The sequence below is a fragment of the Spea bombifrons genome, chromosome 5, assembly GCF_027358695.1.
Source record: "Spea bombifrons isolate aSpeBom1 chromosome 5, aSpeBom1.2.pri, whole genome shotgun sequence".
Classification (NCBI taxonomy): Eukaryota; Metazoa; Chordata; class Amphibia; order Anura; family Pelobatidae; genus Spea; species Spea bombifrons.
Window position 1 is genome coordinate 93,185,989 of NC_071091.1, and position 27,800 is coordinate 93,213,788.

General features: G+C 36.3%; 1 protein-coding gene across 1 annotated transcript; it reads right to left on the minus strand.

Annotated features, from left to right (window-relative positions):
• Positions 1-26,454, minus strand: CALB1 (calbindin 1). The gene is made up of 11 exons (XM_053468275.1): positions 26,317-26,454; positions 25,913-25,989; positions 24,516-24,590; positions 9,446-9,526; positions 8,199-8,255; positions 7,259-7,336; positions 4,506-4,561; positions 3,313-3,352; positions 3,164-3,217; positions 2,288-2,359; positions 1-1,911 (listed from the first exon to the last, which is right to left on the minus strand). Exons 1-11 carry the CDS (start codon positions 26,393-26,395, stop codon positions 1,798-1,800), a joined length of 783 nt encoding a protein of 260 aa, XP_053324250.1. The 5' UTR covers positions 26,396-26,454; the 3' UTR covers positions 1-1,797.
• Positions 26,455-27,800: the final 1,346 nt, after the last annotated feature.

The window sequence follows — 27,800 nt, forward strand, 5'->3', positions numbered from 1 at the left end:
TGGTTTTATGCGCTGAATTTAATTTCAGAATACAGAGAACATGGTGTAAAAACATCAGTTCACTAGAATAATCATCACAACCGGCAAATCAGTGCAAATTATGTAGAAAATGGATTGATGACAATCATTCTGCATGTGATATGCATGAGGCATCTTTATACACTATCTTGAGTATTAGGTTTGTTCATGTATATTATGACGCAGCGGTTAGTCTGCTTCTCCATTGGCACTTCTGTTTCTCTCCTGTAACATCCCTAGACTGCTAGGTACAGATATTAAAATTCATACATCAGTAGAAATGAAGTGAAGTAAGATGATGAAAAGTGTTATATTCCCTCTAAGCATGCGTATTCTTTGATTGTCCCCCACAGTGAAAAGAAAGGATTGATACAAGCATACAACACAAGGTCTTGAAATATATTCTCCGCTAATATTTTAAGTTAGATTCATTTTCCTGTCTTATTACTTGTGGAGATCCCGTGACTAGATTATCTGAAGATCTTTAGTTTATGTGCGTGTGAATTTTAATACATGCCATCTGCAGCTGGTGTTGGTAATTAAAGAGATACTAACAGCTAACGTAAAAACAGAGTTGCGCTAATGGTCATATGAAAGAAGACACCTAGAAAGCCCATGTGCCGCTGGCCAGTGTTTTGAGACGTTCAGCCCAGCAGCATGTAGGATGTATATTATGATATAGTTCCAATAATTGAGTGGATGGATTTTACATGTTCAGGGGCGCCATAAGAAGAGGAACTTAATCATCGCTTCCCAAACTCCTATATACATCTAACCATTTTTTTCTGAGCTATGCCCACTTTTCGCAGCTACAAGAAAGCCCATTAATAATAGAAAATGATTTCACTGAAACTGATGACTGTTAATGTGATCTGTACCTTTATTTTAAAAACTATTTGAATAGATGAAGTAAACAGGATTTAGAAATAATCTTTTGACTCTATACAGAAAACAAAAAAACCCAATAATCTGTGTTGAATGAACTAAGTTTGCATAAGGAGCATAAGCGGATGTAACAAGAAGCCCTGGAAACCCTAGGACCAAGTCCTGGGTGGGAGGTAAGCCAGGACAATTCTGCAGTTGATGGGATACATACTACACCTGAACTGTATATAATCACAAAATTAGAGGAAACGTGTTAATCTAGTCAACTAGCTACATCAGCTTCAAATGACAGTATCACTAATATGTAACTCTGGAGTATATAGATGATTCCAATGTAGTCAGGTGGCTGCCTTCACAGTATTTTATCTGAAAAAATAGCTTATGGTCAGAAAGCAATAATGTGACCAGTTTTAGAAGAAATTGTGACAAATTGAGTATATCAGGCTAGTTAGGACCTCGGACGGCAAAGTGCGATCACCATCACTGTCAGCAAGTCTCAGGTTGGCTGAGTGTGATGTAAATTTCAACACAGCAATAGCTGAAGGGTCAGAGATTGCTTAGCCCGGGGTTAAAATATACAGATTCTATCTGTTCTATGTTAATGCACTGACTCTTTAATGATCTTCTCCCAAATATCCATTCTGGCTCTAAGCATAGCCTTTCTTTCAATTTCCTCTCCTATAGTTACAAAAAACTGTACATTACAAACAGTATAGAAACGAACAAATGAAAAAAAAAAGAAGGGAAAAAAAACAGAACTTGCAGCACATCCTGGCTAAGTTATCTATATGCAATTAGATTTACAGATAAAAAAGAACTAAGTTTAGAGCCTAAATCCTCATAGTGCACGGTAGATACAGTGGTTCAGCCGTTAAGGGAAAGAATTCTGCGTTCCTAGTTTTCGTCGGCACAAAGCACTAAGGCCAGCTCTGTTCTGTACAGCTTTCCTCCGTCGGATAAGGCCATGATGCTCTTCTTGTATGTTGAAAGGCTGTTAATATCTAGTTCCTATTTAAAGAACAGATAATGATAATTGTAATCCAGTTTAGTTAACCAAAAGACCAAACCAATTTGCACATGAAAAAAGGCAACATTTTCCCCAGTTTATCATAGCAATTGCACCTCTTCAATGACTGCCCTCCTGTTTATATATTCAGTAAAACTAGCCTTCTGAGCTCCTTCAAGTGTTTCAAAAGCATCTCCAAAGGTCCATGACCGACACATTGAGCGAAGGATTTACATTCGTATTACTGTGGCTAAGGAGATTTAATGTGTTTCAGCAATTACAGACCGTTCGCTCTTTATCCTACTTTATAAATTAGCCAGATTTTGAAACCTAATTTAAATCCAAATTATCCCTTCCAAAAATAAAATCAGTGATTACCTTTTTATTCTTTTCGCAAAGATCTTTCAGCAAGGCGTCCAATTCATTTTCATCGATGTAGCCGCTTCCATCCTGTATGGTAATAAAGGAAAAGCGGAGCTGAAAGACTTGCATTTAATGTGTTTTCAATGCTGCTTTTATTTCACCAAGCTCGAATCTTCTTTAAATGAACATTTAATATTTTCATTGAATGAGTTTTATACAGTTCTATAGGACTAGCAAGGGAGACAGGGGGATAATTGCCCCCTGAGCTGCTCTGATCTAAAGATTTTGGGCCACTACTTGTATCTTTGTTTCTCTTAATATGTTTTTTTGCTTTCCCTTTCTATTAATCTTTTTTAAAACCAGACTGGATAGTGCCCGCTGAGCATTATTGTTTTCCAAATGTGCTTTCACTGTATGTTGCTTTATTACTGGGCCTTCGAGATGGAATTGCCCCAGGGGCTAAATGTCACCAGTCCTCCAGTAAGGACTTTCCTACTGTTTAGGAACCTATAAATTCTAGGCGGATTGGTTTCTGCGGTTTTCTAAAAACAATCAGAAAAAAACCACTGTAAAAATAACCTTTGGACATCTTGAACATCTGAAACATTGTAGAAAACCACAGAAACCCTTTGTAGTTTATAACCATGAGTGAGCTAGAGTTTCCCATATGTCCCCAATCGTATGATTCTATAACTGGGCCCTCCTCGCCTTTTGTTCTGTAAGTTAAATAGTTAAGTTATATACTACTTATTATGTCCTATCTACGCTACAGGATATGATGGAGCTATATAAAACAATAAATAATAATAATACATACAATCATGCCTTTTCATGTAAAAATGCAGAAAGAACTTACTTTCTCTATGTAATAATTTCTGAACGGAATCATACCTGATCATATAATTCAAAAGCCTTGTTGAATTCTTTCTCGCACATTTTTACACCCTACAAAAAAAAAAAAAAAGAATTGCAGTTATACCTATATACTTTAACAAATAAGTACGTTTTCTTACTTAAAACAAATGTTAAGATTCTCATACCTGGAATTTTAGAAGAAAGTTCTCCTGCACGGGAAGCAATCTTTGGGAAAACAGAACATGTAATTAAATCGTGCTTCTGTGTCACATAAAGGCAGACGTCTAAATTTTACACTACGGAAAGTGGAAGCAAATAACAGGATTTATCTGCCAAAGTATTGTAACCATAGAAGGACTGGGGGCGACTCTGGTGGCTCAAGCACTTTAAATGCGCCAGCTGCCTGCTGGATATGAGAGGCCTCATGCCACGTTTTTATGCTCACGCTGCGTGTAACTGGGCCTTTAAAGCCGGTGGCAAATTTAGGGTATATTTGGTGTTGGCTAGCGGCCCTCAATGCATTTGCCCAGTGTGCTACATGGCTCGTCCAGGCTTCACTATTGGTAGGAAAGCAATATGGCCTCTCGTATTTGCCAACTAACATATTTTACATTGTAACTATACAATGACTATTTGACTACAAATATCCTTGTTGTCTTAGATAATTTGCACGCAAAAACTGATTTTTATACATTTTATACATGTCATGTCCCAGCTGTTATTTTAAAATGTTATGTGGTCAGACATGTGGAAGGCAGCACATATGATATTTATGTCAGCCTATGGTTGCTAAGGAAATTCACAGCGGAAACCGATTCCCTCCACATGGATCTTCAAACTATAAAAAAGTAGTTAAAGCCTCTAACAGCACGACTGCAAATTCCTCGAAAGCCATGAAGTGTTTTTTTTCATAAACAGTAATTATTAGTTACAAACATGCACAGCGTGGAAATTACTTCTTCTAAAAAATGAAATGGTGGTTTAGTATTAGAAAATACAATTTTATTTAATTTATTTTGTTGTTGTTTTTACGCATTTTTTTTAAAAAAAACATTTTAATACATACTGGTTAAGAAAACATGTTTGTACCATAGTTCTTTAGGTTTATTAATCTAGAAGTAATTGCCGTATTTAACATTTGATTGGCACGAAGCACTGTTTACCCACTTTGTTTTAAAAATTATACTATATTAGGCAGAAAAAAATAAAATAAGGCTTTATACTGCCAGACTGTTGTTGAGAACTTCTCTACCAAGTTGAGAACATTCGAATGCAGTAGACCCCTCAAGACTTGTTGAGTTGACTCTGCAAAGGTTTTAGTCAATTTTCTTATATTATGTTGCTAAGGAACGTATTATTGCAAAGTATACAATCTTACCTTGCCATTTCCGTAAGGCCCAGTTTTCCATCATTATTGGAGTCAAACATCCTGAGCTGGAAATGATAAAAATCATAACACAATTATTTATCATATCTAATACTTAAATGAGATGTCAAAATACAAGTTCTTCAAAATAATATACAATCCATTGAGTATAATTGGCCCTTTCCCCCCGAAAATCATCAACATTATCTCAATGGTACATTGTGAACAAAGTCAACTGTAATAAATTAATACATTTCTACTATGGTTTCTTATAAGAAAAAAATAGAACACTTTAGGTAAAGAACACTATAGATTATAGAGACCAATAAACCCCACTAAGCTTAAAATATGGTCTCACTTTACAAGTGCTGTAAGTAGATGTTCTGGTACATTTATTATATGATCATTACACATAGAGCTAATGGAATTATATTGATGTCCGTTTGTTTTTTTTTTTTTTACAGAAAACAACCAGTTAGCAAGAAAAGCAAATACAAAAAGAGGATGATAATAATAATCAGAGGCTTAACTGTAATGGAAGGAAGTTTTACTTTACTAAGTGGGTGGTAGATCAATGGAACATCCTCCCAGCAGGGTGACCACATCGGCCATGTTTTCTAGGGCATGTATATGTTTTTCATATCGATGACCAGCCCAGATAAAATGCTGCCCTGCAGTATGTGGGACTCATGGAAGGGAACTAATTAGTTGGTTATATATTATCCATACCGCAGGGCTGCACTTTATCTGGTCTGGTCAGCAATATGTAAACATTTTATGTGTCCTGGAAAACATGGCTGATGTAGTCACCCTACCTCCCAGCAGAAGAAGTAGAGGCTAATACAGTAATGGAATCCAAACATACTTGTGATCGGCATAAAACTTTCCTGAATCAAAGGACTGATTCAGGTTTGAGACTTAGCAGAAATTATTCTTAGAAAAAGATGTGAAACAAGCTTGAATGCAGGTATATTCTGCAAGTCTGGCTTTGGGTTAAACTACATCAGTACACCATCCGAGTGGGGATTCTGTACAAGCTTATATTGCCAACCATTCGTACTAACACCAAGCATTGTACTCTATAGAAACAGGATTTTCAAAAGCAATACTTTTGAAAAAGTGGGACTGGAAACACGACCGCGTTTTATGTTTTAACTGGTGCAGCTTTTGTAAAAGCACATACAATACTCTGCCCGATTCTCCTGTGATTCTCTCATTTTAAATTACATTCATTTTTTACTCATTAAGAATTAGGACACTTAATAATAGCAGAGTGTGCCTTCCATAAGAGAATATAACAGCCCGTAATGACTTTGCATAGCAGCTGCATAAAAACCCATCTTTCTATCTGCTTCTATTAACTATTAGCATGATAGCAGATCACTTATAAATCTATAAATGGGATACTATTATTAAATATGGTTGCACATAATATTTCATTACATCAGTACGATGAGGTTCATTTAACGAAGAGACAAAATGAATGTGTCAGCTTGAATTTTGTCATAGATCATACCGGCACCCTGAGATTTCCAGGCACTCAGCATCAATGTCATGCGTAGAAATTATAGGTTCGGGGGGAAATGTTACTAATGAGGACATTTATCTATGGTTGACGGCTGCTCGGGTTGTAAAACAGTTATGAAACATTTGGTGCTTCATGGGAAAATTAGACCTACATTATATTAATTTACAGTTTAACATGTCCCCAGTTCATAGAAGAAAGATGTTGAAGAGCTAAGGAACAGAAAACAATGTTTGTTTGTCAACATCCCAAAGAGGACACATTATGATTCCTTTTAAATTTGGAAGGAATACAAAAAGTAATGACTGGTTGACTATATTATTTCAAAAGACTATGCATTCAGAAAAGTCATAGGCGGTGACAAGCATGAATGGATGTGCCAATATGGCTACGATTGTCAACACATTACAGGAGCGTAAGGACAGCAACTCTGGTAGAACTTAGTAGATAGAACTCAGCAACAACAGGTATGGACTGGATGTAGGACATAATAATGCAAATGACCAGTAGCCCACTGTGCCTGGGACACCCTTTCTATTGAGGACAGCAGGTGATCTTGAGAGCTGGTTGGATATAAATGATGGGTTGAATTGTTGATCCCAGCTAAACAAATGCACTTTTAAGCAATTCTACCAAGTAGATTCCTCATAAACTCTTTTTTATATAACATATCCTCTAAAAAGTGCAAGAACTTAAATGTTAGTGACTGTGAGCATCAATATAAAGGTGCCATCAAATATCGATCATGGATGTAGACTGTGACTGGGAAAATGTTCTTTGCATTAACTGCATGAGACATATGGCAAACCATGATCCTAGGTGTTCATTAAACTGAATGGTGTCACGATGGGATGTCTGCAAAGATTGAGCTGTTGTTAATCTCTCTGGATTACAATCAATGTTGGATGTAAAAAAAAATGAATTAACCGTCTGAGAACCAAAATGCTTTTCAGGTTTTCAGCATTTAAACCTGTAAGAAATACAACTATGTATGAAACAAAAGAGTGCTTGTCTTCTTATATTTAACACATAATCCAATAAATTCCCTTATTTCAGAGGGTGCATAGATAGAACAATATGAAAAATCTGCACGCATTGCATCTTTGTTTAACATTTATTATATAGTGGTTCATCTAAGGTTATAAAATAATGTTGTCTTTGTATCAAGAAGAGCATTTACTACTCATTAGTATCATTTATACAAGCTATTACTCTTGTCCAAAAGCAGTGGGACTCTTACCATAGTTTGGGTATATTCATCTAACTTTGATTCTTCATATGGTTTATTTGCCTTCTTTAACAAGTCTTTGAGAAAGCTCTGTTGAGGCATTAAGCGGGACAATACAATTTCAGAAAGATAACCAAGAGTAGCAGAAGAAACAGAATTCTAATCAAAGGTGAAGGGTAGCAAATATGTTCTGTTCCTTAGTGAAAAACTAGCAATACATGGAACCCTTAATTCCAACAATACAACAGAGAACAATTTCGATTATGAATGACATTCATACTACACAAAAACATTCTAAATGTTGCGTAAGTATAAAAACTGGGCAATATTTCCCCTTTAGAACATATATGATTACAGAAATCACTTAGATTAGATTATTAATGTAAACAGAGCAGCCTCCGAGGAACAGACTACTCCGTAGATTATACATAGGTTATAAAATCCTCTGTCTTGATGAAGACACAGAATAAAATATGTATTTCTGACAATCATATGAGCATATAATGATGCAGCAACGCAGCATCAGCTGTCACCAATATCGCCGGCCACAAACTAGTCTGTGTAACGAATTCCAGCTCCTCGTACAAAATATAACTTTAGCAAACGAGCATTGCTAAAATGATATACCGGTATATATTTTTTATACTATAATTTTTTTATATTATTAATTTAACTTTTGTTAGATAGATGTAAAAAAATCCCAGTGGGAAGCAATTAAATAAGCAATAAAAAGGAAATAAAAAGGAACACATACATTCCAAAATTCTGTATTTATACAACTAATCTTAAAAAAAAATCTGTTTATTTTAATGAATTCCACAAACTGTTCTCTGATTCCCTCGAATCTTTGTTTTCATGCTGTTTTAGAGAAATGAAACACACAAAGCTATTTCTTCTCTTGGGAAGCAAAACTAATTTTGTTTTGCATGCGTTACATTTCCGTTTATATTACCTTAAGTTCGTCGGTTTCTATGAAGCCGCTGTGATCAGTATCGTATCTTCTCCATGTCTGAAAAATTCAAGAGTTCTGAAATTTAAACCTTACATTTCTCAATTAAGCTGAAATATATATTGTCCACCGTAAAGAATATTACCTGTGTCATTTAGTCATCGGAATTTAAATGGTTTGAACAGGCAAAGTGATGACTCCTGTCACTTTTTTGTTGACACCAGGATGCTGAAGATGTCACAGACAATGGCTTTACATTGCATTTGCCTGTTAATTGCTTGTTTGCCCTTCCAGCCGTCTCTGTGTGTTTCTACGTGTTAGTCTATATCAGTGTAGTGTGTGTCCCACTCTGTATGTGTATATATATATTTCTATATACGTATCTCCGTGTATAGCCACCTCTTTTTTCCCTTTATGTCCTTCTCCTTATCCTTTAGACAGAAAGCATTTTGTTGATCTCTTAACAAAGATGCAGAAAGCGGTGGGTTGACATGTTTAATAGTGACTCTTCCGTTGTTTTTTTGAGTGCATTTCAGAACTGGTAATAGCCATATTACCATCCTACAATTTTCTACTGGGGAAAATATATATCCCCTAACCCCCCCATTGAAAAGAAAATACCTGTATTAGAAAAGAACAGTAGGATTTTTCCTCCAGGCAGGTGCTGAACATATTAGCACATGGGATTAGCCTGTAAATCATTCCAATCACCATTGGGTGAACGGACTGGAAGATTTTCTGATTGTGTCTTATTTCAGAAACATGCAGAGCTTTATTTGATTTTGGGTCTAAGACTCTACATTTACCCATACCCCCCTCCGCCACCATCAAACCTTTGTAATCTAAAATAATAATTATTTATGAAGTAACATATTACTACTATCAGAACAACACGGTTGGGATGTAGGGCCCACACCATATTTAAGCTCCCTGGATAATCATTGTATTAATAATAATTATAGAAATAATAAAGGTCTAAAATTCTTCATCCTGGTTCCACACACCTTCTACCTTCAACTAAAATGAATTTTACTTGAATGCCCAAAATATAGAAACCAGTAATACTGGAGAGCGTGAGCCACTGTTCTTTATATGTTGATTTGCATCTCAGAAGAATTCTGGGAAGGTACATTCTATTACATTCGTAAAGAAATACCACCTATTTAGTTTTCAGACAGCACTGTGGGCTGCATATATACAGCTTTAATTGTTTTTGGTGGAAGACGCTCAAAGAGATTGATTCACAATACCTGCATGAACTCCTCGCTTGACTTCAACTGCTGCCTAAAGAACAACAAGAAGTTCTCTTCTGTGGGCAAGATTTGAGCAAGCTGAAAAAGACAGATAATACGAGTGAAACCCATGTATTACTTTTCACTAAGATTAAGAGATTAAATATATCACATTTCCATGGGTGAGAATATGTTTTCTTAAAATTCATTAATGTATTGGTAGAAAGGGCAAGACCTGTTTTCAAGGCAATAAACATTGTGATAATATTTTAATTAACAGGAAATAAAAGCGCTTAAAGCTATCGCCATTTAAAAATCATTTGGAATTAATTGTTCTTCTATTTATATACTGATGATCAACACTGAATGCTCTGTAGCAGGGGTAGACACCCTCTCTTCAACCATTGTTAATCTACAACTGTCTACAAGTTGCCTACACCTTTGTTATGGAAACCACACATTCTTTTAGGAACATGTTGTATATGTAAAGAATAAAGCAGGATGAAAGACGAGAACGGGTGTCAGCTTGTAGTTCGATATCTGCAGAATTCTGTAAAACCTCTAATCGTGTCAAGATAATCACAGAATAAGATGCACAGCCTCATATGCTTTTGAGGTCTGCAGGGCATGGACAGGCTTTGCAAAGATAACAAGACTGTAGGTCAACAATATCTGAGAACATACAGCTCCCTACACCCTCTTCAAACATTGCCTGCCCTACGGAAATCCAACAAATCCAGAAAATAAACGCCATGGGGACGTATGATGGGAATTATGGTTTAAACAATGAAAGAAAAAAATAGATCTCGCCTTGTAGGTGGATATCCATGCACCCCCTGGAAATAAAAATATTTAATACACAGAGAATATTATGCGTTGCCCTAAAATGACTGGGATTTGTAATTTGAGGAGATTAGGAAAATACTGATCGCGTACTGCTGCTTACTATTACACAGAAAAAAGAAATAACATATACTTTCCTCTGGGAGACAGAAAAGCTTCCTGCTGATGTAAACACACGTCCAAGTTACAGGGTCAAATTACCGAATGCTTAGCACATGCACTTTAAAGCCATGCTTCCCTTTTCAACGCTACAGCATTAAACACAAAATCTACTAGATGAAGCCAAGTGAAAGGCTTTATAGCCGCCTGTACCAATGTATCAATCCAGAGACACATGGGTTGATTTGAGACACGTGGGTCGATTTCTCTTCAACAGCTGGAGGCTTTGGTAAGAAATGGAAATTCTTAGAAGAGTAAATATGGTCCATATTCCTTCGATTAAAAACATAAACATACAAATGCTGTTTCTTGCTTAAAAAACGTACTTGCATTTAATTTATTTGAATGTTTAATTATTTCCCAAGACTTAAGGTAGGAAGCAAGGTTCTGATGTCACCCTTGGCATGATGACGCCGCTTGTTAATGTCAACACATTTGTGAATAAGGCCGAGGTACTGTTTTAGAGCTCTGGTACCAGCCCTAGAAAGTTCCCCGGAATCAGGTATGGAATACCTGGATGTTTTTATCTGATTGCTCAGTAACAATCGACAAAAACGTTCAACCATCTCCAAAAATGGAAACCCTTCCAGGAAAAATGCTGTTCCTGCGTCTAATTTTCCGTTTACATTTGCATCATGAGTGCTATGTCGCAAGCATCATGTGACTACTTGTGACATCACACGGTGCATGACATTTCAGAATAAAAATCTGCCCTTAATTATAATTTAATATGTATAATATTACTTAGAACACACAAATAAAGGTCAGGGATTTTGTTATATCAAGCAGGAATTAAGGTTACACACAAGAAAAAAACTAAACAAACGTATGTAGCAACATAGCCTTTAAGATCTTGGATAACAAACATATACGGGAGCCAGAAAAAATATCCAAAATGATCACTTGCTCTAGATTAGAGCCTTCACTTTTATATGGTTTACAAACTTGAAGGTTTTTAAACCAATGTTTATTTTTGGATAATATGTACAAATCTAATCTTGGCACTAATTGCTGTCAGCCAGATAAGTTATGGAACGAAAGCCATGAAGAGTTTTAATCTCTAATGTGTGCAAAGAGATAAATATATGGCCTTTGGTGATTTTTTTTCATTTTTTTTGCAAAACCATTCTAAAATCATGTTGCTTACACCAACACAACATTCATGTTTGCATTTGCTTTTTTTGTCACTTAATACTTAAAAAGAGAGTTTTGGTTTTAGATTTCTCACTTTATTATGGATATTTCTCCATGCTTGATAACTATTATGTAATTGTATCAGAAAAAAGTTGCAATATCAAAACAGTAATCTCTAAAAAAATATATTTATAAATATATATATATATATATATATATATATATGATTTTCTCATTTTCTATTAGATTCAATGATTAAAGTTTGAGTTTTACTTTTAAACAGAAGAAATAATTTGATATATGTGTATAAAAATATATAGTTGGAGGGAGGGAAGCATCTATCCCAATCAGCCATAACATTATGACCACTGACAGGTGCCATGATAACAAGATTATCCGTGTTATTCACTTCACCTGTCAGTGGTCATAATGTCACGGCTGATCCGTGTATATATACTGTACATATCTATATATTTAATATAAATTATTATATTATTATTAAATTAATAATATTGCCATATTGAAAGGAAATGATTTTCTCCCCAATGAGCTATTATGTATTACTTCATTCTCTTATGTGACCACTCATTCATTACCAGATATTTGCTTGTCAATATGACAACGGTAACACCGGGAGGTTAAACTGAGCCTTCCTTCCAGGAAATCACCTAAGGCTAGTTTCAAGGTCACAGTTTTGCAGTGCTATCCATTCTAAATATTTGGCTTGGTTCCTAAGGATAGACTTTTTGTAAAATAAGATAAACATAATTAAATATTGATGTAACCCAACACAATCTGAAATGGTAGCTTATTACATTTGAAAGATTTCAGAACAGTGTCAAGGTGAAGTTATGGGTTATTTTTTTATATTTCCAAAAAAAACCCCTATTTATCCTATTTGTACTCACGTAACTTAAAGGAACCGTACAGTCTTATGTTTTACATAACTGCTACTCTAGTTTTCGTCTACCTGCCTATACACAGGTATACTCAATGTATAATTAATGCAACAAGAGTTCATTTTATTCAGCCTACATGAAGATGCAGATAAGAATATCATGTCATGCCACATCAATCTCCTAGAAATAAAATCTTTTCCAGTTTTGCTTTTAGTTCAAGCAAAACATTGAACACCAGGATACCCTAGGCTTCACAAGTAACTTTCCAACCAGTGGAATAATCAATTCAGGGAAGTAAAGCCAGTAGTGTTGTGGTAGCGGCAAGACTAGGCAGTCCTAACTGCTCTTCAGGAGGGACATTGGCAGGTTCCTGGGTACCCCTCTGTTCCCAAGTCACCCAGATATATCTGTTCCTCTTTCCTCCCCTGATATGTTTCTTTTCTTAGAGCTTTGCCTGTTTGGGAATGTGGGTATCATAGTACTCTACAGCACTGAAAGTCAAGATACTGTGAATGAATGATGGTAAACTGCTCTACAAGACTATTTTTTGGTGACTTCACTCGTAAAATGGTGTCAGTTGTAAAGCTAAACAACCATAAACTTTAAGTGCCAGTAAACTTTTAAAATAACATTGGTGACAACAGGGAGACGAGGTTTCTCAGCATCCTGTCTGAAAAGGTCTGGTCGAGATATGCGCTGACAGCGTCAGCATGCATCTAGAGCCGGACAGCTGTCAGTCGGACATCCGCAGAAAATTAGGTGTCTCTCAGACGAGAAACCTTGTTTTCCAATTCTAGACGTGAAATAAAAATAAGTGGCTTCTATAAAAGAGGCCAGCATTATTGTAAAAGTTTAATAGCCCTTTAAGCACAAGAACCACATAACCGTTACAGCCAAACGCAGCTGATTTATCATTATTTGTTTCTGTAATATAATAGCAGAAACAAAGCTGTCCATGTACTTTATGCCTAAGGGTTTATATATAAATTAGAAAAAAAGAAAAGAAATTTGATCTAGCCGCTTGCTCATTCCATGTGATAGGAACTAAAGCACAGCAAAATGTTCATCGTTTGAGTTCTGCTCAGTCACCATAATCCCGGCTACTGTTCCACGGCTGCTGCATTATGCAATAACGACCCCAATGTCCTCTGCACAGTGAGGTCAGAACAGTACTTATGGAAATACAGAAATATCCTTGGTTACCCCAACAAACCACCCCCTAAAAGAAAGCAGGTCATCAACCAAAAGATACACAGCAAAAAAGCAGGAACTATCTGTTTAACTTTGTTGATGTTAGGATTATAAATAAATCGTGTGCAGTTTATTATGTTAATCTATGCATGCAGGGGAAGGTTGGCACTTTTTGCCCTGTTGCCCCCCACCAAGTAACTAACACTCACTAGCATACATACATTTACACATTCACTCTAACACACACTTACACATACACACTCTAACAGACACACACTTACACAAAAGTATCCTCACGTGGAGCTTGGGGTGTGAGAAGGGGCACTTCATGTATAGGGGCCAGGCTAGCCCCATTTTCAACTTAAGTGGGTATGAAGTGTGAGCAGAGTGGGCAGAGAATAGTCAGGAGTGGGAAGAACCTGAGTGAGGAGTAGGCACGATCTAACAGTTCTTCCCTACTCAGTGATTGAAGATTGTAACAGCTGTGCTCCACCCAGAAGATGGAGATGATGAAAGCTTTATTTTTGGTGGTATGTTGTTTAAATGGACCTAATTCTTTGTGAGAAGTTAAGCAGATTTAGGAGTTTTACCTATTAATTTCTATTGCTGTCAGTGGGAATAAACATGAGGGAAAACAACCAAATTCTCTTTGACATTTGGTTATAAAAAATATCCAAATTTGGCAATATAAATTTCAGTCTGGAAATGTATATATAATTAAAAAATTCACAACCTGAGATATGAAACACAAGGAAAATTAACAACTTTTAAATGTTTCTGTTCATTTGATCTGATTAAGTTTATTGTACTGCTTCAATCCATTACCCAGGAGTCTACAATTGCAGGACCACCAGACTTCAATTGTTATTTTCAGTTACAGTTATCTCAAAGAATTGTTCCAGTCATTTGTAAGTCTGTTGCAGACAATTAACATTTTGGGTGTGCAAACTAATTGTGAATACACTAGATACTAATCAGGATCATAAAACCCTTAAAGGGCAAATGCTACCATTAAAGCTTTTAGAACAACTAAATTCATGATTTCAAAAAACCTGTACTTTTTGTTTGCCCGTGTATTTTTTTTTTTTTTTTTAGATATTTAGTTTCAAAGTGCTCTTCATTAAATCTGAGACTGACAGTGGCCAGTGGCAGAGCCAACGTCAGCTAGTATGTTTCCTGCTATGAAGTTATGAACCATTTTCCTCAGGTCCCCTTATAATGCTGTCTCAACAAATCAAGAACAATTAGCAGCTTAACAATAGATGAGCGATAACAGAATGAGGTAGAATAACCATGCATAATAACCATGCAGATCTTGTGAAAAAGAAGAAAAGGAAACATACTGTATCTTTCCCTTTGTATAAAGATTGTATAAGATGGGGTTTTAATATGGTAATTTTACTTACTTTCTTTTTAAGCATTATTACATACGTTTGTTTAGTGTATAAGACATATAGGATTTGTAAAAATGACATATTAGCTTTAAGCTTCGTAAATACCTAAAGCATCTTCACAAACGATAAGTCGCTTAGTCCATGAGTGTTTGACTTTCAAACTCCCACCTTATGGATGTTTGTATCAAACTCACCATGCTAAACAATTAACAACCCTGTTTTAATGATAAAAGATATATATATATATATATATATATATATATATATATATATATATATATATATTGCATAATGGGTACAAACAACACAACTGTATGACTACGAGAGAGAGAGAGAGAGGCCCTCTAATGAAGCTCTTTAATGCATAAGATAAGTGTATGCTTATTTGTAGTCTGTTTTGCAAATGCATGGTGGGTTTCTGCAGAGTTCTATGGCTGTAAGTGCATATGAAAGTACTCCTGAAGGATAGGGTTACTCACAGAGTACTTTGATATGCCTTCTATAGTATTGGTGTCACGGGCATTAGACTTTCCTTTCATGTAAGGGCTGCATGATGGTGCATTTGATGTTCTTTGAGTATATAGGGCCATTTATTACTCATAGGAAATAAATTAATGGCGATAGCCTACTAAAAAGGGTATATTATGATTCTGTATCAGAAAACAGTAAGATATATATAGAGTGTAGGGGCCAGTAATTAGCTGCCCCATTAATTTTCAGGTACATTTAATGTGTCAGGGTGGTGGGGGATTAGATAGCAACCAATGATTTAGCATTAATGAAGGACTGCCTGATTGGGTTTGGAATATCATTAACGTACACAAGTGTGCACTCAGCAGGAGACTTTAAGGACATCGGAAAGGGAAGAGCTTTTGAGCATGGATCATGTGAGACTATAAAAGGGAGATCTTTACTGCCTTCATAACTCTTTGGATGACCTCAATGATTTATTTACCCCATTTTTCTGTCCTGGTGAAGATGATCAGCATTAGAATGGGTCATTGAGGTGTGGCATCAGACTAGAAATGATATGTTCAGCAAACACTGTGGTCTTTTATCTCCATGCCTCAGTGTGTTTATTAGTTTAATGACTATACTGAGAGCGGACATGCCAGGGAAAAGACATCTAACGGTGAAACAAAAATTCCAAGAAAAATACCACAACCTTCTCACCTGACGTCAAGTAACAGCAACAGGATACCTAATGGAATTAATTGTGTCCATCATTTACAAAGCACTACAAAGATCTGGAAAAAATAATGCCTAGATTTGTAGCTCACATTATAGTTGAGACAGGACAATTTACATTCTTGAGTCAGCAACACAATTACAATCTCTATGGAACAGTGCTTTATCGTGTGTATCAAAAAGCTCCATCTATATTCTTAATTCATTAGTTTATGCATATTTATTTTTCCACCAGGGAAAAAACAGTGTGCATGAAATATTGTTTTATACTGAAAAAGAAACTTCAACTTGAAGTTAATATCCACCCAGAAAACGTGGGACCTAACTCAAGATACATAGTTCCTTGTGCATTCATGTGACAAAGAAAGTACAACCTCTTTAAATGCTATAGTTTTACATATCAGGACTTAATAAGAATCCCCTTTTTCTGAGCAGGTCTAAAAATTAGGTAAATACAACCTCAGATGAACAACAACACATGAAAGCTAAAGGTGGTTCAATAAGCTATTGAATCATTTTTCAAACATGGCTTCTCCACTTTGGCTTTACAGTATTGTTCTTGAATAAATCTTGACACGGTGTAATATGTCATGTGCTGTTGTTCTTCTGAGGTTGCATTTACCTAATTTTTAGACCTCAAAGAGGCTGTACTTTCTTTATCACACAATTGCACATACGTATTTGCAATTGTTGCTATCTCTTCTCCTGATGTTCCTGTTTTCTAGGAGCTCAGAATGTCTGGTGGGTCCTTAGAAAATCATAGTTTCACAGCCTTTAGAGTCACAATAATATATATATATATATATATATATATATATATATATAAACCCGCAGCATAAGATAAATATATAATTTCAAATGAACTACATTATTCATTCTCTTAAAGCCTTACTCAGTTACATAAATAGCTGTTCTTTTGTCACAAGGACACATAAGGAGTTTACACAAAAGCAGAAAGCTTTATAAATTAAATGATTTAAATAAAATTAAATATATTATTCTAAGTATCATTAAGAGGGCACAAAGCCCCTTTGGTAAAGCCCTGCTTCCTATTAAAGCCACTGCCCATACACTACAGCACCCGATCTACCCCTGGAATGGCAAATCAGGCATGTATGGAGCAATGCCGAACAGAGGCCCACTAGGCATCTGTTCGCCATTGCCAGATGGCCAGTCCAGGCCTGTGTGGGGCTGTGTACTTTATATACAAATATATACCAATAATTCTGGAGAGTCATATTTCAGAGGAATTAGTTAATTTGAAAAGAAAATCCAGATATTTTTTAAATGAAATATAATACAGTTAAAGTCTACCCAGCATGCTTGTCGCCACAGCTAAACATAAACATTTTATGAAAGTGAAGGGAAATGACAAACTAAAGAGCTGTTCCGTTGAAGGTCACGAAAGATCAGGCTGCAATTTAAGTATTAGCTGCTCATATGACCCTCGCTCTTGCCTATGATATTAGCTTTGTTGACGTATAATCCTTAGAAGGACATTTCCTGAATAACAGACCATAATTGTATAGAAAGGCAAGTGTTCGAAATCTCCTGTTTCAGACACAAGAATTATTTATTATTGACTGCATATATTATAAAATGAATTTTACCACAAAAGCAAGTGCATCAGAGGTACAAAATGTGTAATAATTCTTTAAATGTATATAATTTCTAGATTGTGTTTCTTTAGAATAATTATGAAATGTAACTCCATTTGATGTGCCCCCAATTATATCTTGGGTACAGTGGCATAACAAAAAATGCCAGGCCCCCCTGTAAAACTTATGGTGGGGGCACCAAGCTCCTCCCTTAAAGTGGTACTTAATGGAAACGCGTCATCTGATGTTGCGTTCACTAAGACCAGGGGTCAATTGACTTTAGATGGCGCACGCATCATGTGGCCTGTTATGCTTGACAAGGTTCCTGCATCACTGATTTAAAAGTACCCTGGTGGTTTAAACACTGAGTACATGAATCCCTTGCTGCGGACCCCCCCGTTACACCAGTGCTTGGGTACTGTCACTTGCACGGTCTTTGAGTACCATCTATATGTATGCAGAGCCACATATATTAGATACATTTCCTTAGGTTAAGTGCAAGATTGTTACTTATGATCAAAAGGAGAAGATGTGTTTGGTCCACTAGCCATAAGAGAGCTTTTCCAGGAATGAAAAGCATCTACCTCCTGTGTCATAATGGTATTGTAATGTTCTGTTGTTAAGTAATTCACATTTTACAAACCATTAAATATTTAACCAAAGGCATAACCAATGCATTTCTGGGAAATTTCCTTCATTTAATGTGATCTCCTGGTTGAGATTGCATTGGTATCCTGATTTGCATACATCATGGCCCCGGGGACAGCAAAGTGTATAGCAAAGTGTACAGCAAAGTGCCCTAACACGTACACATATTGACACACACAACAACACACACTAATACATACTCACACGCTAACACCATGCTCTATTACACACACTTAATTTACTACATTAAGTACAACATCACTTTTATATCAATATTTAAATTAGCTATGTTTTTACATAAATAAATGACTTTCATCAATACAGCATATACGATCCCAAGAGATTGCTAACATTTGTTACTTTACTGTATGGTAATTTAATAATATACGTGCAATTAAAGATCTGCACTTACATTTCTTATGTCATATGCCTAGAAGATGATGTATCCCAGCTTACAGTTCATCATTCCTTCTCAACTGGCTGTCAGGCCCCATCCGGGCTGCGGAGCTGCATGTCTGGTATGTGGCTGCACAACCCTAGGTGCTCGACACCCTGGAGAGTGCGGTAGCCCTGCATCAGGCCCTGTCCAACTCCGCTACTGCGCAATAACTCCTAAACTCCATCTTTGGGCACTCTGGGTCGTGGTAGCCGTCTGACCACGGACCCGGGTCCTTACACTGACTGCTAATTGCTCATCATAAGTAGTACAGTAAATGGTCAATAATGGCAAATATCCAACTATGTCCATAACATAGGGGTTCACAGCAGCCAGGTTTATACATTTTATTGCAAACGTGTTATGCATGCATGTATTGGAAATGTATACAATATACTGTATACAGTGACACTGTACAGTCAGAGAGATGTTTGGAGTGAAAATCTTGTGTATAACCCCTGAGATTGAGCATTTGGAGAGCACGGCAGGCAGAGCGGGGCAGCAAACGCACAGACCAGGGAAGACTCCAATTGGCTTTCTAGGTCCACATGTTCAGAAATAGAAACAACTTTTATTTTTATTATAGTCTACCTTTCTATTTCAAATTTACTTGCGGATCTTTAAAAATCAAAACACTGGCGTTGCAATACCTAGATTAGGAAGTGGAATAATAATGTAGGAACAAAATACTATATATGCAATATTTTTTTATGCTTATATATTTTTTTTACTTCATTAAAATAAACAAATGTCAGTTTGTTGTTCCCTTAACTATTACCTTCTAGAAATAATAATAATAATAATAATTACTATTATTATTATTATTGTATTTTTTTCATTTCTTTATCTACATATTAGCAGAGAACATTTACTTAAATATAAATAATAATTATGTTTTATTCTAAACTTTACCCCAAATTTACTCTTTACACATAATCTCTAGACCCTACAATATTACTGAAAACTAGTAGAAGAGGTAGTGACGCAGCAAGAACGCATTCATTTCCACAGCCAACTGGCAGATTTATTTAAATGCAACTGGCCTTTCTAGAAAGTTACTTTATTGCTTTATTTATAGTTCTATTTTTGAAGCTTCAAAGTGATTAACGAAACCATGAAAAATGTTCCTGAATTAATCATGAACTATGGTCACCTCTCACTAGATGAAAACATCTTCTTCATAAAAAAAAAGACATCTTTTCAATATGGAAATATTCAACCTCCCAGCAGAATTGATGGAGGCGAATACAGTGAAGGCATTTAAACATGCCTGGGATAGTCATATAGATGAGACCACAGGCTGATTACGTTTTGGCAGACCAGATGTGCCTTATGGTTCTTATTTGCCTTAAATTCTGTGTTTCTATATGGAACCTATTAGAATATATCAACTGAGGTCTTTAAACTTCATCACAATCCTCCAAATTCTATTTTATATAAGAAAATATAAAAAATGAAAACAAAAATCCACTATTATTTGACCCACTTATCTCAAACGGTATGTGAGAGATCGATGCCGACATTTGCCAGTGTTTATTTATAAATTATTCATGGATGTACCAGTGTGTGTGTACAATTAATTAAGGGATCATGTAGTGCTTGTGTAACTCATGTATAAATTAGACAAACCATGTGTGAGGTAACAGGAAATCTTCAACGATTTAAATGAATAATGAATATATCTTACACGATACAGGTCATGATCACAGATTAAGTAATCTATATTGAGGGAACTTGTGGAGTAATGTAACAATTCTCACATAACTACCGCGGATCGGTTTGGATTTGTAAGAAATTTGCCTAAGAGGAAATAAACCAAATTTGAATGAAGGCTCCATCTGTATTTTTACCAAATCCTTTGGTTTTGGTTGGATTATATTCATTATATGTTCAGACAGACTGACATCAATCATAATAACATCAATGGATAAGCTTCCTATATACTTCCTCTTTTGTTATGGCACCCTTCTGACTGTGATGGGCATATCTAGCTGGTGACATACAATACCATGTAGAGATAACATGTATTATATCATGATCTCCATGATCTCTCTGCCTGGGCAGATTATTAGCCCTCCAACAGCTAACAAGGTCCAAGAAGTCAATAGCAGTAAAATGCAGCCCATCCATTAAATGTGTTACATACATGCAGATGGGACTATATTAGAGAGGTTTGACTTTAGATAGGTAAATAGAAGCTGGGGCAATCACATCACTGCAGTCTCCTGCTGTACAGACTGTGGGTCTCGCCACCTGACACAGCGAGGGCCGGCTGCATTAATGGGGTCGGACAGTGGTCTTGTACTCCACAGTACATAAATTACACCACAGTAACTAAATATATCATAGCTTTTTGTTTATCCAAAAATTGTTTTGGAGATTAACAATTCACCTCACGCTGAGATAGGTAGCAACAAAGCAAGCATTATTTTATCTATTTCCAGGTGCTTAAGTTATCTTTCTTTCCAGCCCCTACACTTACAAAGTCTACCAACTCACAAATATATATATATATATATATATATATATATATATATATATAGACTTGTCCATTTGGATTTCATACAGATTGCAAATTCACAGAATTCATCCACACACTCACTTTCACATGTATAAACACACATTCTTCCCAGGCTCTAACACCATACACTTACACACATACTCGTGCTAACACCATACACTAATGCCCACCAATCCATATACCGACATTGAATACCAACACTCTCAAAGCCTATGAGATAATTCTGGTTGGTAAATGCCCTGACTGCAGAGCCTATTCAGACTATCCTTCCGAGGCGTTGCAGCAAATACAGTGCCTCAAAACATATACTATCACTATATGTGGAGTTGCAAAAATAAATAAATAATAATAATAATACAAATATATAAGTATAACAAGGCTTCTATAATGGCCCAAAAGCTCTTGGAGTGCTTTTGCAAAAAGACAGAGCCTTTGGAGGAACAGGAGAGAGGCTGTCCCAATGATGCTGCCCTTTTGCAGAAATACTCCAGAAAGCGGGAATAATGGAGCCGGATCTGTCTGCATTCATCTGGCCTCCTAAGGCATGCCCCATGGGGACAGCCTCACCCCCGTTCCTCCAATTGGGGGCAAGGGTGTGCGTGGATCTCTGACCCTTTGCACAGGCCTAGTTAACTAAACGGATAGCGATGAGAAGAGGATGAAGAAAGAAGAAGAGGCAAGAGAAGAAGCGGAGCTGTGGAAGAGAGACACGGAAGCAGTTGGCAGAGAAGGTAAGCAGACATTGAGAGAGCGTAAGAGAGAGAGAATGAGAGTGTGAAAGAGAGTAAGCATGAGAGAATGTTAGTGAGGGTGACAACAAATTGTTTCCAAATAAAGAAAGCCCTCTAAATTATCTCCAAACTGAAAGGACAGGAAACTCTTTATCCGAAAACAAATGGGACAAAAATGAACGAAAAATATTACTAATTGTTTTTGGCCTATTCAAACTCGATTAACTACTTATAGCCTTGGGGACATGAGGCATGGACAACATAGTCTGTGTCTTCTCAGTTAATGTTGACCAACAATTCTCATCATCCTAGCAAGGAAATCCATTGAACTGGGGTGGGTTGGCAAAATCCCAGCCAGGTGACTCAGCAGTAAAGCAGCCTAAAGGACATTTGGAACCAGTATGCCCAATATATCCTGCCTTGTGAGTAAGAGTTTAACAAAAAGGGAACACAAATAAACAAATAAAGAGAATACACAAATGATTTACCCAATAAGTTCATTTTCATTGAGTCATTTCTACACTGAACCCTCTGGTTCCTCCATATTGAATTGCAAATAATACACACAACAAAGCTTCAAGCCGTGGCCCAAAATAATTAAATCACAGCAGTTCAGGGCTCTTTTACCCCCTGCCTCCCTTGCCAGAGTATCAAACACAACTAGTCAGCAAAAAAATATATATACAACACCATTTTCAGAACGGCAATGGGACAATGTAACCATAGTATATCTTTGAGTCAAGTAGCTTATTATGATTAACAGTGGGTATTTTACTTCATAGACAGCATGTTTTTTTGGTAAAAACAGGAACTGAAACTTAAGCACTATATTTATATCCCACTCCAAAGCCTTCATTATGGGCTTCAGTAGCAGACACAGAAAATGACATCCCTGTATCTATGATATAATTATCACTAGGGAATAATGAACAGCCGTGGCAGGTGTACATTTACTGCATAGTATAGAATTATCTCCAAAAGTATGACTCTGTACCTTTTCTTGCAAACCTTTGATTTTTTTTTTATTTGAACATAGCTATACTTAAGATTTTTCTCGATATGTTGCGACTCTAAGATAAGATAAGATAAGAAGCATAATATATAAGATCATAACAGTAAACTGTTCTGCTAGGTTTACCATACAAAGGAAAGTTCTACTAATGCTGAGTTCCAGTCGAAACAAAGAAAAACTATATTTCATGGTTTCGATTTTGTGGAATATTTCATTCCAGCTCCTAAGAATAAATATGGTTTATTGAGAAGTTGTGGCAAAAGTTTCTTGTGGCTCTCTTGGCTTTTGGGGTGCAGTCAGGGGTGGTCTATGTTTAAGCATCCGAGGCAGCTGTCTGGGGTGTCTGAATCATAGAGGGCCAGGCAATGGCATATTATTTCTAAGGGGACAAGTCTGAAGTGGCAGCAGCTGCTAAGCCACTATACCAGGGCCCCAAATCCATGTGTCTCTCTGTCTCCCCGGATGTATCCCCCTTCTAAGAGCACAGAATGTTATTATTATTATTTATGGTTTTATATATGGCACTGTCATATTCCGTAGCGCTGTACAATGGGTAGACAGGACAGATCAAGTAGTGTATAACACAACAATTTGACTTACAGAAAAAACAATGAGCTGCAATCTACAATGTTGGATGGATGCGAGTGTATTGCAATGTTATGCAGCTCTAAATGCTACAATTAGTTCTAGATAAAACATCAAAGAAAAGTATAAAGTCTGTAATACACCATAACACACACTATTTGTGTAAAAATGTAATGCTATGTAAAATGGAGGAGGGCGCCAATGTGTATTTTTACTCTTGGTCTAGTAGTCGGCTCTGAGTATTATTATATTATTACATTATGAGTGTATTATTATTATTATTATTATTATTATTATTATTATTATTATGTATTGTTTTTTATAGTGCCATCAGATTATGCAGCGCTATACAAAGGGTAGACAGGACATAACAATCAATATATAAATAACAAGATGTCTTATAGAAACAACAGGTGAGGAGGGCCCTGCTCCAATGAGCTTACAATCTAGAGGATGAGAAATCTTGACACAAGGACCGCGGTCCTTAAAGCTAACAACAGCAAGCAGTCAAATGCAGAGTCAAAAATGTAATCTTTTTTTTTTAAAACTGTTATAATTGCTGTTAACCTCTGCGATGGCATGCTGATAAAAGTACGCCGTCTGCTTTGTCCACTGATGTAGTAGTGCATGAATCCTAAGCATCTGTTAGATATCATTAAGATTTTAATTTGTTCTAGAACATATTGGCACACTACGGTTACAGGCATCTAAGCTATTTACACAATACTGCTGCATGATAGAGATCCTACCTCTACTATGCCAATCTTCCCATCACTGTTCTGTCCATATTGCTCCACAAAGGCTTTCATTTGGTCTGATAAATCCTGCAACATAATTGACGATTATTTGTCAGAAGTGACTTATTTGATATTGTTGTACGTCCAAAAATCATCATACAAAAACACAGTCCGGTGAGTTATTACATATATAATATATGGGTAGATAGAAATATATGCAGGACATATCATTAAAACACTATATGAAAGTATCAAAGTAATATGTTTACCATACTTGCTTCATTACCATTTTTTACTTTTACATTTAACTTTATTAACATTTTAACTGCTAAAAACTGGTAAAATATAAAAATGGGTCATAATATATAGATATATAACTGGACATTTGAAAATATATATACAAATACATATTCCTTTTCATACATTCATTCTGTTATTAGAACTAAAATTCTACAACCTTTAGTACATCAATACATGCGTGTGTATTTGTGTGTTCATCATTGCAAGTTGTGCATGAGTATATGTCATTTAAATTCAACCACACTAACATGTGAAAGCTTTTTCATTCATTTTGGACTCTATAAGTTCCGCTACCTTTGAATGCAATGGTTAAATCTGGAGTAAAATTGAGTTACATTGTAATGCCCTAAATTATGGCAGGTAATAAGGGTCACACAAGTAGGGCAAAAATCCCTGATGCAAACACTTAAATAACTGTAGGGAATATTGCAGAGATAAAACAGGTTATAACTGAGAGGCAGGTTGTGTTCAGGTCCATGCAGCAAGAATTACAGTCCGAGTGACTAAACATTTGAATGTGACCTTTAAGCAAACAAAAAAAAGAAAGAAACACTGCACATAGCCGATGAAATCAATGACTGTGCCAAACTGTGCCTATAAAATACATCGTTTGTTACTGCGTAATACAGGTCTTGTACTGAAATGGTTAAAATGCATTAAATACATGGAAGTTAGACATCAGTACAGAACGCTATTATTTTATATAGGTAGCTGTAAGGAATTAGATTGCCAGATCAAAATATTCTAGCAGTTTAAACTTTTCAACCTCCGGGTTTCTAAGGGCAGCCGTGTAAGATATATTTAAGTGAAATGCGATACTTTAAGTAGATGCAGTTGAGTCTAAAATCAATGAAGCCTTAGCTGTGGCTACTGGCAGCTCTTGGGCAGCATTGCATTGGCTGCAGCTTCACAATCTGGCTGGGTTATTTAATGGGAATTAAAGTTAAATATAATTCCATATTTAGCAAAGATTCACAACTCAGAATGAGATAAGTAAGCAGGCATTGAAGATGACACTCAGTCTGCACAGCAAGGGTTAATTACAGCTCTGTGCAAGGGATCCAGCTTCATGTAAAGCATGCCATATTTGCATTTTCTGAGTCACATACCAGTCCTGCTTTCTTCCTTGCCTGTTGGAGCTCCTGGATAAAGTTCTGCAGCTCTTTGCCTTCAATGAACCCATTCCCTGCAATCAAAAACCAACACTTTAGGGGAATGTCCTGCATCCTTGTGATACTGCAAGAAACTGGAACTCAGCAGAGTAAGAAGGTAAAGCATTGTCATCCTGGGGGCTTGAGTTAACACATTACAGATTTCAAGGCAATAGACATACAATCACATGCACTTGGAGGTCCATCAAAGAAGAGAAAGTCTTGTCAGATTGCAGATTTTAAAAGAATTATTAATGTAAAGAGTGCCTTTGACTTTCATTACCAGTGGCTACCACCTCATCCACCTGGCAGTGAAAGGAGCTTCTCTTTAAACACTTTATGGGAATAGTGGGTATATTCACCATCTGTATCATAGTGACGCCAGATTTCTAGGAACTGAGAGGCTGAGATTTCCACTCCTTGCAGGTGAGTCTGTGCCATGGTCCTGGGGGTAGCCGGAGACGTGGATGCTGCTGTCCTTGGTGCTGACAGAGTCACTAGGAGTCAGGAGCTGAGATCTGCGCTCTATATTTCAGAGAGAGTGTGAGTCACCACGCCCCCCGCACCTTGAGACCGCCCACTCCCTACCTCTGCTGTCTAAAGTGATCTCCAAGCCAGCCTATCAGACGGCTCTTTATCTGTCTCACCTTGACTGCTTTCACCCTCTGGGATATTGTCCTGACCCGGAACCCTGCAATATTATGCTGCAAATACACAGAGACAAGCAACAATCACACTAACCATCTCACAGACAGCACACACAAATGTGGACTTACACATAATAGTTTTGTGAATGGATTGCACTTTGTGGCTGATAAAATACTTTATTCTTTATTTTTTAAATATGCATACATGTTATGATGGCAAAATGTAAAATAAACCCTTTATTTGGGAGGGGATTAATGATATTCTATCCCAGGTTGCAGAACTGTGTGCTCTGTACAGACTTGGGACCAGGGATCCAAGGGACCCTTTGTTTTTAAATTGTAAGGTATTTTATGTAACTTTTTATGCAATAAATCCTGTTTACTTGAATTCTTCGTTGCTCTTTTCGAGAATGAAAACTGGAGGAATGTGACATCTCATATTGGACACAGAAGCCTGAGAGGTCCAATTGAAAGCTATGAATATAGTGATTATATATATATATATATATATATATATATATATATATATAGTGCAATCTATCATCTATATATGTTATATATACCAGTATATATATATATAGTGAGTGCAATCTATCTATCATCTATATATGTTTATTCCTGATACAGACAATACTGCGCTGTGCACTTTATTCTGTTTTTCTCCTTGAGAGGTTCTGATCCTGTATGAAAGAGAACTGATCCTGCTACACAAGCTGAGATAAGTTTGGAGATTTACTTTTTATCTCACACAGAGTGTTTTCACTGCTAGACATGACTTGATAATTCTTAGTGCACTTCTTCACTTTTCTATTTTTAACCCTTTATTGGCATTCTGATATATTAGAATAAGGTAAAAAGTTTTGAAGGGGCCACTGCAGTTTTTGTTTCTTCTTATGTTTAAGCATATGAACCATAATGTAGCCATCTTTGATACGCTAATTTCTCCAATGAAAGTCACGGCTCAATTAAGAAGAGGGTTATCAATGTACGACCTTCATGTGTGAATAGTCCATTATTATTCAAAGCCAGCACGTCAAACATGGGAGACATGTGGGAGACAAAAGATTAAACTCTGTTTTAAGACAAATAGGCAGCCTAGATTGGCTAAATAGTTTTTCTCTGCTATCGAGTTCTATGCTACATTATTGTTTTGGGACATTTAAAAAAAAAAACTAAAACATCATAAGATTCAATCAAGA